Genomic DNA, 14322 nt, shown 5'->3' with positions numbered 1-14322 from the left:
CTGTAGCAGTGCCATCCCCTGCCCGGCTCTGTGCCCCTCACCTGTAGCAGTGCCATCCCCTGCCCGGCTCTGTGCCCCTCACCTGTAGCAGTGCCGTCCCCTGCCCGGCTCTGTGCCCCTCACCTGTAGCAGTGCCATCCCCTGCCCGGCTCTGTGCCCCTCACCTGTAGCAGTGCCGTCCCCTGCCCGGCTCTGTGCCCCTCACCTGTAGCAGTGCCATCCCCTGCCCGGCTCTGTGCCCCTCACCTGTAGCAGTGCCATCCCCTGCCCGGCTCTGTGCCCCTCACCTGCCGCTCAGGTGCTGCTCCGCTTCCCGCTGAGACTTGTTGCTCGCACCGCCCACAGGTGCCGTGCTCATTGGCTGCAGGAGCCGCGGGTTGGAGCGGATTCCCCGCAGCCCGGGAGAGGTGGAGCGGTGGCGTCCAGTTGTGGCTTTGCAGAGGCAGAAAGGTGGGAGCCTCTGTGCGCATCTCCCGGGCAAGGCGCGGGGGTCACCGGCTCCGGCTCTCTGCCCTCACATATAGCCCATGCGGCCACCTGGTGACGCCTCTCCGCTCAGGAAGCGCACACTCCGGGGAGATGGACGGCAAAGTTTCCGAGGGAGCGGACACCTCCTCCTCTTCATCACTTTCCTCCTCCGGCTCCCAGACCCTGTCAGAGGGAGAGATGAAGGCGTCTAGTGGGGGGAGCAGCACCGACTGCGACTCTGAGGGTCCACACCTCACACGAGAGGAGGAGGAGGAGGCGGCGGCGGCGGCGAGGAGACGTGGAGGGGACACAGGACGGCAGAGCGCCGGGGAGCAGGACGAGGCGGACGAGGAGGTCAGCGCTGCCCCGTGTGTGTGTGTGTGTGTGTGTGTGTGTGTGTGTGTGTGTGTGTGTGTGTGTGTGTGTGTGTGTGTGTGTGTGTGTATATACTCATATATATGTGTGCATGTACCGCAAGTGCATGCATGTATGTGTAATATATATATATATACACACGCAGAGTGTGTGCGCACGTGTGTCTACTGCCTATACTTATAGGTACATACATACACATAGTAAGCCAGCATACACAGTGTGTGTGTGTGTGTGTGTGTGTATATATATATATATATATATATATATATATATGTCTATTGTTTTTCCATGGCACCCCCATAATCTACACAGTGCATTCTTAGGGTGTCTGTCCCCTAAAGAGCTTGTAATCTATTTTCCCAATCTTAAAGTATGCAAAATATGTCTAAGCTCTGTACACCTATATATGTATGTATGTATGTGTGTGTGTGTGTACATATATATTATTCAGCGCTGTACACTGTTCCCTATGACACTTGCACTCTAATTTTCCAATCTCAGATGCAGTTATCATAGTATATGTCTACACTGTATATGAATATAATGTGTGCTAATCTCTATATCCAAACTGGGTATGCCTATATAGTATGTTGTTCTGTTTTTTAACACACACACACACACACACACACACACACACACACACACACACACACACACACACACACACACACACACACACCGTAATGACAGCAGTGATCAGCCGGTGTTTGTGCCAGGGTAAATATCTGCTTGGCATTGCACTGTGCTCGTGTCATACACACAATGATCTGGACCTGTGAGCTCCACATTTACTCACTGATTTTCCACCTTTTTGTGACAGTGGCTCCAGTGGTCCTAAGATGATATTTTTGCATCTGTATATCCTGACTCTGGAGATTTGTAGGTGGCTGATGGTGGCCGGATGTGTGTAGTTTATAGGCCGCTCCGTGCTGGCCGTACACATGGTGCAGCATGGCGCCATCCTTCATTCCAGTCCTTGTCGATTAGAATTGCAGATTGGGATAACCCCACCTCTGTGGCATGTACCAGAGGCGATGTTGAGACATGCAGAATTCTGGGCACTGTTCTGTCCAGTATTGTGGCATTGCCAGCCGCTCATTAGACTGTATGAAGAACTGATTATCTGGAGTAATGAGTCCTGAGTGACGGCTGCAGATCCGGCTCCTGGGCTGGACGGGGGTTTTGATTTGTGATGTGTAAGTTATTCTGTCCCTGTCTCACTGCGCTGTAAAACCTGAAATAGAATTTCAGCCGATGTGACCCCAGGTGAGAAAGTGTTGTGTTCCATGACTTTGATAAATGCCTTTGTCAGGGCGCGTAAATGTTCTCCGTGATGGCGGACGGGATTCGCATCCATCTGCTCAGTCTCCAATGCAAAAAAAAAAAAGTGACCTTTCTGAGCAGACTGGATGAAGAGAAATGGGAACTTATAAAATATTAATTCATTACTTTCAAAATGTTGAAAGAAAGTTTGTCTTTTATAGAAATTTTGACAGATCTTAGGATTTACAGGACGAGAGAACGATTATCACCTTCCATGTTGTGTACTGGTATATAATGGCAGCAGTATGCAGAATTTAGAGTCTCTGTATACAGCTTGACCCCCTGCAGTTGTTCTAGACCATACTTGGATTACCCTAGGTTTCTCTGCTAATGTGAATACTGTTCAATAGAAATTGGGGCTTCAGATGATGGCGCAGAAATACACTAAAATGTGCCCATAGTACAGATTTAACAAACAACTAGATGTCTAACAAAACCCTTTTAAGGATGAAAACTCATATTAGCAAATTACCCAGAGAGTAAATCAACCCAATTTAAGGGATATTTGGATTAAAACTTGACTTTTATTTGAATTTATTTAATAAACATAGTCTATATGTCACGGGTGTGTCAGAGGTGACAGACAGTCGCTCTGCAGTTGGTTGCATTCTCTACGTTTGGCATTGCAGACACCTTCTTAGAGGCTGTCTCTAGGACCCAGTGGCTACCTTCCTCTGGCTAATTAACACACTGGCCTGGGTGTATAAATACCTGGTGTGTTCCAGTGTGAGGTGCTGGCGATAATCATTACTTCTTGTGAAGGCTTTAGCAAGAGCAGTACTTCTTCGTCTCTGGAGCTTGAGGATGCATTTGTCTGGAGTCGTCTAAAGCTAAGCAATTTCCCCCTGTTTGTCTTCCCTTGTTGTTCTTAGTGTTCAGTGGGGATCGACTAGTGCTCATTTCCTCCCTTCCCTAGACTTGGCCAAATGACAGGGAAAGACAGGGCGAGGTACACGTGTGGCAATTGGTGAAGAACCAATATAGGGTCGTTAGGGGAGACAGGATGACACTAGACCAGCCTAGGAGGTCTCTCCACCCCCCCCTCCTTTCCCCAGAGTCTGGGCTCCCTTTCCCTCTTATATTTGTGTTGCACTAAGTCTTTCCCACACCTTGCGTGACACTATATTAATTAAAAGCACAGACGTGGTATTGCTATATGCAGATTTTTTTAGATGCCTGTATTAGGTATTATTAGCCTGTCAGCTCACGATTTTCCCACCTAGATTAATGGCTGCAGTCCACTAGTTACAGTAGTCTTCTGAGGATAATTATTAAATATTGAGTGCAAGACCACTAAAGGTAATTAAAGAAGTTGTCCAATACTTTTACATTGATGCCCTATCCTTAGGATGTCTGATCGGCCGGGGTCCGACATACGGCACCCCCGCCGATCAGCTGTTCTTAGTGTTGGCGGCGGCGGCCGGAAGTGCTTACTTGCTGAGCTTGGACGTCTAGTAGTAGTGGCCGTCGCGGGGGTACTGCACATCGGCCTCTCATTGAATAGGAGGTGGATGTGCAGTACCCCGTGACTGCCACTACTACTAGACGTCCAAGCTCAGCAAGTAAGCACTTCCGGCTGGTGGCCCCCCGCTGCGAACACTAATAACAGCTGATCGGGGGGGTGCCGGATGTTGGACCCCAGCCGATCAGTCCTCCTAAGGATAGCGCATCAATGTAAAAGTAGTGGACAACTTCTTTAAGATTGGCTCCTCCCTGACATGTTTCGCCTAGACAGGATTCATCAGGGGACGCATGCTAGAATGAGCTAAAAGGAAGAGTGCCAGGCCTTTTTAAGGTGTTTGTTCTGACATCACTGAATTCGCAAACCAATCCAATGTTCACTTAAAGAAGTTGTCCAGTACTTGTTTTTTAAATTGCCCAATGTATTCAGCATGTATAAGTAGATTTGTAAATACCTTGTGTTGCTGATAGCGCCGCTTACAGTCATTATCGGTGGCCACTCACAGGCATCACGTGACCCCGCGCTGACGTCACGACAAGTGAGGCGTGACTCAGCGCTGGGGTCCCCGCGGTGGCTTCTGGGTTGTGGGTGGGGTTATTCCACGTGTCACACCCAGCATCCACCGCGCGCTTTCCCAATGAATGGGGAGAGGCAGAGCGCGCGGTGGATGCCGGGTGTGACGTAGGGGAATAACCCCGCCCACAACCCAGCAGCCACTGGTGACATCAGCGAATGTCAGTGCTGGCTGCAGCCAGAGGTCATGTGATGCCTGTGAGCGGCCACCGATCGCGCCACTCACAGGCATTATCTGCAACACAAGGTATTGGCAGAGTTACTTATGCCCACATGCTGAATACATTGGGCAACGTAAAAAAAAAAGTACTGGACAACCCCTTTAAGCAATATCCAGTTGGAACCAAGATGGTAAGTATTGTTTATTTCTCACTGTCAACCAATGAGAGGTCACCCAACAGATGAGGGTGCCAATAATTGGATAAATCCGTTCATGCATACCTCCCGCACTATAGCGTCACTATTAGAATACCCAATACTTGTTCTCAACGTCAGTCTCCATCCACGATATCAGATACCAGTATTTCTGTTGGGTACTTGCTATCCAATTTGATTGCGTCAAAGACACGCACGCCCCAATGCGCGTCATTAGTGACCCCATAGTACAGATTTAGGCCTGGGCTACACTTCAACTTTTTGTTGATTAACTATTTGGCTACAGCTGCAGTCCAAAAGACGAAATAGAGTTGTATTCAATTGGGGGGCTTCAGCTGCCACTTATTAGTTAAAATCAGTCCTCAGTGCTGCAGAAAGTTAGTGTTGCCCTAAGGCTATGGCTACACAGAGACCTGTAGATTACATTTTTGCATGGAGACATCACATCTAAAGGTTTGTGCACACGATCCTTTCTGGCAGCGTTCTGAACGCAGTATACTTTATGCTGCGTCCCAAGCGCTGCTCGCAGGTGAATCCTCATGTGTTCATTGAATACATGAGGCTTCACCGCATCCTATACTTTGCACTGATATAACTTCTCTTGTGGAGAAATTGACATGCTGCGGTTTGTGAAGACGCGCCGCATGTCCGTCTCCGCGGGTGAGCCGCAGGAACTCTGAGATGTATAGTGGGCATGGGATTTCTTGAAATCCCATCCACTATGCTCTAACATCTGGCTGCTGCGGATTGCACTCAGCGCAAGTGCGCTGCATTCAATCCACAGACATTCCTGACCATGTGCGCATACCCTAATAATTTCCTAAAGTTACATTTTAATCTGCTGTGTCTGGGACAATACAATATGTTGCATGACAGCGATTCTTAGTCGAACTGCATGACCAGAAACACTTGTGCAGCCTGTCTGCAACTTGCTTTTGTGCGACTAATTTAGAACTTCAATTTATCTGTAAGGTTGGGGCAACACAACTACATTGGCCACTTCCCAGGTTGTGCCGCCTAAGATCACTCTATGATGCCATACCATCAGAGCATAACACAAATAAATGGAGTCACATTGCAGGGCACTGCGCCAAGAAAGTCACAAGAATCCGTCTGGTTCTGACTTTTGGAGACTTGTTGGTAACTGCACCCTGCTGGTCACAATACGACCCTATTCACCAGCATTATGCTTACAGCATTCTTAGACTGCGCAAACAGTGGTTGCCGCGAAGCCCCAGTCTGAACCTCACCCCCCAAAAAAACAGACAAATCTTTGAAAAGTTGCATGTGTCCCACAATGACGTCTATGGCAAATGAGTCACGTGGAATTTGGATAGAAAATCCAACACTGTGAGGCTGCGTGCCCACTATGCGTTTTTCAAGCGTTTTTGCTGCGGAATTTTCTCTGCGAAAACGCTTGGTAATTCGTGCCCCATGGTCCCCAATGATAATCCGCATGTGATGTGCACATGCTGCGGAAATTTCCGCTGCGGATTATCATTGCGGAAAAATATGCAGCATGTCCACTAATTTTGCGGACACGCAGCGTAACTGCCGCCATTGACTTGCATTGAATCGCATAATATCCGCATGACTACATGTGCACATGCGAATATTAAGCGATTCAATGTGCGGATGGTACCCGGGTCTGGAGAAAAGGAGACTCTCCTCCAGACCCGGGTACCATAGTACCTGTAAAAAAAACAAAACAAAACATTATACTCACCTTCTGATGGCCCCCGGTCTCCATAGCGATGCGTCCTCGCTCCCCGGCAGCTCGCGATGGTCTAAAAGGACCTGCCATGACGTCCTTTAGTGATGTGACCGCTGACGTCGGCGGTCGCGTGACCTGTCACATGACTAAATGACATCATGGTAGGTCCTTTTAGACCATCGCGAGCCGCCGGGGAGACCAGAGAAGGAGACCGGGGGCCATCAGAAGGTAAGTATAAATTTTTTTTATTTTTATTTTTTACCATTTTTATTTTATTTATTTTTAATCTATTAACTTGGTCACACTATATAAATCCATGCCGTTTGCATGGATTTATATAGTGTGACCAAGTTGTCAAGCACTTTCCAAGTGATGCTAAAATCGCTTGGAAAAGCGCTTGACAACCCGCATGCAGAAATGCTTCACAAATGCTTCTACCTGGCAGGAAAAATGCATGTACAATTCTCATGCGTTTTTCCTGCCAGAGAGATGCGGAAAAAATTGTGCAGCATTTCTGCATCGTGGGCACATAGCCTTAGGCTCTGTGCCCACGATGCGGATTTAATGCGTTTCCGCGGCGGCACTTCCACCACGAAAACTCATTTAAAACCGCTTGTTAAGATGTCTGCCATGTTTCCCAATGATGATCCGCATGTGCTGTGCACATGCTGCAGAGATTTCCGCTGCGGATTATCATTGCGGAAAAATCCGCAACACAACTATTTATTGTGCGTAATCGCGGCGAAATCGCCAACATTGACTTGCATTGAACCGCATGTATGCATGCGAATGTTATGCGGTTCAATGCACGGATGGTACCCGGGTATGGAGAAGAGGAGACTCTCCTCCGGACCCGGGTACCATTAGTAAAAAAAAGAATTAAAATGTAGAAAAAAAAGAAAAAAAGAAAACATTATTCTTACCTCTCCGGTGAGTCCTCTGTCCTCTGCGTACCGCGGTGTTCTGGGTTTCTCAGAAGTACAAAAATGGCAGTGACTGGGAGCTTTTTGCAAGCCCATCAGCACCCCGCAATCACATCGCAGGGGTTATGGATGACTCGGTGGGATCTCCCCACAAAAATACTGGTGTCAGAAGTTGACAGCATCATTTCGGTGGTTAAACTGCTTTCGAGGCCCCAGATCATTAATTTTTTGATACAGCACATCTGGATAGAGATGATGGCCAGGTCCCTTACCTGCTTGTGAGATATCAGAACCACTGTTCTGGCAGTGCTTAAACAAACCCATTATAATATAGACAAATGTGTCTGCCGAGGGAACAGAACAGATTAGCCATGATGGAAAGAGATCATCCATGATATTCTCCATTTTATTAATGCAAATATTACCAAGTGTCTTCCATAAATGAACTTGTGTCTTTTGATTAGTGACCCATCCATCAGCAGGACACCGAGCTCACACCGGGTTGGATTCAGTTTACTTTGGCGTTATTTCTTCATGTTCTGATGTCTGTCTTCATTTCTGTAAAGTGAAATATCCTCATATCGCCAATGATAATTTCACGCCTCATGATTGCCTCACCTCCGAAATCCGCTCTCTCCATGCTCAGTAAATGAAGCCTCTAATTTGTAAGAACATCCGGAATATAAGTAGATCTGACTTCTTCAGCTCAAACCAAACTGAAAATTGACTTTTTTTCTGGGTCTCCCAACTTGAACTTTCTTATATTAAATTGATCTGCATGGGCCTTTTTTCCCCCTTTCTAATTCCGAAATGTAGAAATCTATTAGTATTTCAGTGGGACTTCTTTTAACCTTGGCGAATGTTACTTTCAGGATAAGAAAACTTCTCACATAAGTTTGTAATATTAGTTCAGAATTGTGCATTTCACTTTATTCTTCGCAGCTTTGGCTGTCGCCTTCACATACTAAAATTACCCCAAAAACATCAGTCGCAAGTTGTTTTTTTTTATTTATTTTTAAGTGTACACTGTAAATCGGTTCAGCTCTTGTCTTCTCACGCCCGCAACATTTTCTGTCCATTGTGTGCTATTAACTCGCTTGATGATTTCAAGCTTGCACAAAATCCAAGGAAAAAAAACATGTTCTTGTAATTTGGAACATGTAACCCCTCATTAAGACATCTGATTTTCACGTAACTACTATAGTCTATGGGGCTTTTTACATGTCCGTTTTTTCACAGATTTCTTGGATGACAAGTACAAGTCTGTGAAAATCACTGATGGGGGCACCATGTGTGATGTCCATGATTAACATTACTAAGAATAGGAGAAGCTTTGTAATTTTATTTATCCATACATAAAAAAAACACTGATGGTAAAGACTGACCAAAGACTGATGAAACTCCAATCCAAAACACTAATGACACGTGTACCATCTGCGTACGTGAAAAAACACTGCTGTCTGAATGAGGCATAACCAATGTTTTAAGAGAAACAAGGTAGAGTACACAATCTTCAAAGGGGTTGTCCACTGCTCGGACAACTCCTGAATCCCCCTCCCCAGTAAAATAATGCCTATATTCACATCCAGTGCTGACGCTATTCTAGTGGTGTCTACACTGGCTCTCCCAAGGATTGCATGACATTATGGCATTAGGTCATGCAATCCCTGCCACCAATCAGCCCTGACTTCACTCTCCCCTCCTTCAGACAAATAAAGACATCCGGAGGAAGGGAGATCAGAAGAAGATCTCCCTTCCTCCATATGTCAATTACGTCCGTAGGAGATGAGTGAAGCCAGTTCGGACACTGCTGGAATGGTGCTGGCACCAGAGGTGAGTCTGTGTTATTATTTTACAGTGGGGGAAACATAGTTATTCAGAAGGGGTTGTCTTGAGTAGTAGGGAACCCCTTTAATTCTTAAGTTGCAAATAAGCAATGGAGGATAACTTCCTGATTCCTGAAGGTCTGGCTGCTGGACCACCCAAACTTTCTGGGAATGTGGCTCTACAGGACCCCACCTGAATGTAGCAGAGGTTGAGTATAAGCAACCTCACTCCTTCTATATTTGCTGGAGATATCTCTTGTACTGGGGTAACTTCCATACTTGGGACAAGCCATTTAAGCTTTATACAGTTCTCACACAAATCGACTAGTTTTGCTTGGAAAGTAAGGGCTCTGGTACCCGCCGATCTGAGGTTTGGGACCTCCCAAAGGGAAGGTTGGCAATGTTTGAGGCCCGGAAAACACATATAATATTGTTAAGACATTTTCTTAAATCTTAATGATGGTCGTCTGTACATTTTGTTTTTGTATAATTTGAACAATAATTTACCAGTGTAAGTGATACCATTGGCATGTTCTCCACCTTACACGACGACACAATGCAATGCAGAAGAGTAAATTTATTATAGTTGTTTTTTCAGTATTTAAGACAATGGAGGCTTTAATACAGATCAGTCTTTCAGCCTTCATTGTCTTGTATTAGGAAATTTCAAGCTGTGCAACGTTGAATAGTACTCAAATATTGTCCTGTCGTATCACTTTCATTTATTTAGGTGATCCCACGAGGATTTTATTGGGGGCATCTTGTCATAACCACACTTCATGACACCTGATAGTGAAGCTTTATCTGTCACAGGGGGATTTCGCAAATATTTTGACCATAGAGCTCACTTAATACTTTTGTCATCTTGGGTATTAGGTGGCTATTTCTTCTATGGGTGGCTGAGCCTGGATATAAGGAGTCTGAGTTTGAACACCTTCTGTTCTTTAATAGAATGCAATTTCTTGAAAGTGTTTTCTTACTCGGGCTCTTTCCTGTACGCTTCTTCTGATTAGTCACATAAGCAATCAGCAGTAACATGTTCACATTGTATAGTCTGCTAATCACTAGCCTTCCACATCACAAGCCGAGCGTTTCATGCATTGGGAAAGCTGCATTGTTAAAACCTGAATTGCATTGTAAGTGTAATAAATAAAATGAGACAGGTCCATTATCTTGGTAATCTCTGTATGCTAATAACAGTCGTGTAGATGATATTGTGCTGGATCTCTTACCTGTGATGAGCATTGGTCTCTATGACAAGCCAAACGCCTGCTCAATCACAGCTGCCACAATGGGGGGAGAGCGGCTGTATGAAGACTTGATAAGTAAGGGAGGTCTACCGTAGACTAGATAATCACCTGTTCATGTTAAGCTAGTCTTTTTAGCCAAGGGATTTGGTCCATAACTAGAGATAAGTGGACCCATGGAAGTTCAGGTTCTGGTACCCAACCGAACTTTCTGTACTAAGTTTGGTTCAGGCAATAGAACTTTACCCGAACTTGAACAATGAACCCCATTGAAATGTATGGGGACCCGAACTTCGGAGCTGGAAACTTTTCTCTCTCTGTGTCTCTTTCTAAGTATCTGGAACGGACCCTGAACTTTAAAGTTTCAGGTTCGCTCATCTCTATCCATAACTCTTTATCGTTGACTTCTTGAGGACCACGCCCAGTTGGCTAAAGAAAAATCCTAAATGTATCCCAAGAACTGGGAGAAACAAAATACCAATTCCAAATACAGGAGGATAATTTTCTTTATGCCAGGTAAACAAGTTACATATTTATGGAAAATGACACGATCTCTATAAGGGGGCTTTTCACCCCTTTCTTTTGGGTTTAACGAGTGCTTTGAAAATAATAAACAGCAGAGATTCATCGGCCGATCCTCCTCCACATCTCCATCCCACTGGTGGATTCCAGACCAGTCTCCTCTCCTCCTTCTCCTCCGGCATTGTCAGTGATTGGCTGCAGCAGTAACATGTTGGCTGCCCCTGCAACAGTCATGCACCGACAATGCAGATCTAATAGAGGAAACTGCCAGAGGACCCAGACATTGGTTCAGAAACAGCAGGGGGATCGGCAGGTGAATATGTGCTGTTTATTATTTTCATAGCTCACTTGGGCCATACCTAAAATAAAAGAAAGGTGTGAAAAACCTCTTAAGGCTTTGAAAATCCCTTTAAAGTTATGTGCACACCGCGTCTTTTAGATGCCTGATTGGTGGAGTTTGCCAGTTGTCGGACCCCACTGATTTGATATTGATGACTTATCCTTAACTATCAATATCATATTCCTAGACCATCCCTTTTAATACTGTTCTGAATGCAGATGAGCATGTTTATTAATCCAGAACAACTTGTTCCTTGAATTTTGTTGTTGAAAAATTTAAGTTTTGATCCCCGCGGTGTGAACATTTACAGAAAAATGAAACGTGTTCCCTCTTCCTCTAGCATAATATCTCCTTGTAAATCATCCGGTGAGTCAGGGGAATACATTATTTTCAGCATTATTAAGGATAAACACATCTGTTCTTCCACTTGTTTTTGAGAGAAAGTAAACTTTGTGTGATCATGGGATCAGTCCAGAAATTGGATACACCAGATGCTTCATATAGATTTTTTTTTTCTCAGTAATGTACTGATAATTGCATTTTATATATCGTTGCGGTAACCTTTCTGTACACTGCAGTATTGTATATACGCATGCAGTAATATTTTTTACCATCAGCCGGCTTTTACATGGCACAGAGCATGGGGATATTGACAGTACACCTACCTGTACAGCGGATGGCTTTTTAAAAAAAAATAAATTATCCATTATAGACCTGGCTATAGCTGTCAGTAAGAAATGCTTTTGTTCGACTTGAATGGGAGCTGTATAACTGTATCTTTCTATATTAAAAAATGTGATCTTGTGCTTGAAAACCAGCAATTAGAAGCAGCCAGACTGTCCTCCCTTGGGCTCCTGTTACGGAAGTCAGAAAGCTGATATTTATGAGTTTTCTCGGCGAGGTTGCTGAATTGGCACTATATGAGCCGTTTGAAATCCTGAATTGTTTGATCTAACATGAGTTAAATGTATAGTGGGAGCTAAATCTCCAGTGCGAGATGAAATGGTGTCTGCATACGAGAAGGGGATGTGCAGCCATAATCGTCATCAAAAGGAAATACAACTCTTTTGTGTATTATATCGTACAACATCTTCCCATTCTGAAGCCTGGGCCACCGTGACTTGTAACACTGATCTTTGTCTGTCTGGTACAAAAAAAATAAAAGTAACATTTATTTTATTACTGATTTTTGAATGAAAAAGGGAGTGTTTAATAAAGGTGTAGCTTGTAGCTCCCGGGCACCAACATGTGCCATTCTATTACTGGTGTTCATGTGGAAGGCCCATGTGCTACTGCTGACTCTGCCAGTCTGGGGGCCCCGCGGGCAGGCCAGTCTGGGGTGAAACCTACCTTATTGCTATGCCCCTGGAGTTTAAGACGAGTTCAGATGAGTGTATGGGAATAATTGGCCAAGTTTTATCCGTGTGCCATCAAGTTTGGCCTATTTTGTGTCCGTTTTTTACATATGTATGTCATCTGTAATTATTTACATCATTAGTTTAAAATGTAAATGATCAAATACAGTTTAGTTTACTATGTGAATCTGTTTATTTTTAATTTTTCTGCCTTTGCACTCAGACTTTTTGTAGAAAATTCCTATTGTTGTATCCTCTGTAAAAGTTGATATATAATTTTCTGGAAGGAACCAGTACACCCTTTTGGGGTGCTATGTCATTGGACAAAATTGCTTACATGTCAAAGGGACTCTGTCTGCACAGAATGACTGTCCAAACCAAGTACAGGAGCTCTGTGCGTCATGGCGGGGTCAAACATTTCACTACACCTTCCCGCTTGCTTGGTTTTTATCTATCTTCTCTTCCCTTCTCTGGCCCGATGAAGTCAGAACTGTCACTCAAATAAGGGGGTGGTGGAGGTGGAGGGACAACAAGCAGGTGAGAAGGTGTATTTGAATGACTAGCCCCACCATGAAGCACTGAGCAGCGGGACTTTGTTTGAACAGTCATTCTGTGCTGACAGTCCCTTTTAAGCTCTATTCTTAATGGCCTCGCTTCGATGGCAGTCATCTTCTCCACTGGAGAAACTTTAGTGTGTGGTTGTTTTGGGCAATGTAAAATTTGGTCCCATGAATGATTGGTGTATTATAGCCACATGTCTGACCGTACTTTTTTTATTTATTTATTTTTTTATTTTGCCAACTCTTGTACTTTGCTGCTTCTATAATTGCATTTATGATATTTCTATGATGAACTAGAGGGGAGTAGAATTGGGAATTAGAACTGACCAAAAAGATTTCCACAGTCCTTGTCTAGCATCTATTACAGTCCTCCATGGCAGCCGGGTCAGGGTGGTCATTATTTCTGCGGCCAGCATCTTGGAAACCTCTTACACTTGCAGCCTCTGCAATGTACATCATGAAGTTGTGGGGCTTGGCAAGCACAAGACGTGCCCAGGATACCATGCTGCAAAAATAAAGCCTTATCTAGACTAGCTTCCATGGAGGATTGGACTGAATGCCAGACCAGGGCAGTGTGTGAATCTTTTTTTGCTGAACTCTACTAAGCATACAAGGTCACCTGTTATATGTAATCTATTGGTGTTATTTAAATTATTACACTATTTCTGACCACACGTGGCTCTCATATGGCATACATGTCTGTATAGATAGATTACGTGCTTTGCATATTGAAAGGATCAGCTCTCTGGTATACACTGGTGCACATACATGGATCCCGTTCTTTGGTTCAAAACGAGCGGTTTATTATATTGTAACGTGGCACGGGGCGATAGCATGGGCACGAGGTTCACGTCTTCCGCGCCCCGACACGATGCATGAAAATGGGGGACTTGGCTGGGTGTATGGACTTTTAACTCTTGGAGTGCTACCCCCTTGCAGCCCATAAAATGGCAGTGATTTCGGCTGGCCAGGACTAGATGTTGTAAAGTTTAATGAGAGAGACAATCACTAAAGAATAAACTGTCTTTTACTGAACAGTAGAGTAGGGAGGATTATATACAGTGGATAGCAGGCACAAAACTTCATGAATGCTTCTCTTAGACTATATGACATCTTCATACATATTCTGTTACTTCCTGGGCTCACTCCCTTCTGTCCGTTAGCCCATTTCCCTAGCTTCACCAAAACCAGCACAACACTTCAGGAGCTTCCCTAGTCTCCAACAATAGCACCACTAACCAGTAGGCGAGAGTCCTATT

The 14322-nt window shown here is 44.7% G+C and overlaps 1 protein-coding gene across 6 annotated transcripts in view; it reads left to right on the top strand.

Annotated features, from left to right (window-relative positions):
• Nucleotides 1-361: 361 nt before the first annotated feature.
• Nucleotides 362-14322, top strand: part of MAST4 (microtubule associated serine/threonine kinase family member 4) — a 548534-nt gene continuing 534573 nt past the window's right edge. For all 6 annotated transcript variants that reach the window (XM_073680217.1, XM_073680208.1, XM_073680206.1 and 3 more), the window contains exon 1: nt 362-822. In XM_073680217.1, the coding sequence (XP_073536318.1) occupies nt 580-822 (243 nt within the window). In that variant the 5' untranslated portion in view covers nt 362-579. The remainder of the gene's footprint in view (nt 823-14322) is intronic.

Source organism: Phyllobates terribilis, unplaced genomic scaffold (assembly GCF_046119375.1).
Source record: "Phyllobates terribilis strain yellow unplaced genomic scaffold, ASM4611937v1 Scaffold_1__5_contigs__length_1240528914, whole genome shotgun sequence".
NCBI lineage: Eukaryota > Metazoa > Chordata > Amphibia > Anura > Dendrobatidae > Phyllobates > Phyllobates terribilis.
The sequence above is the reverse complement of the archived record's forward strand: the minus strand, read 5'-3'. Positions and strand labels throughout refer to the sequence as shown.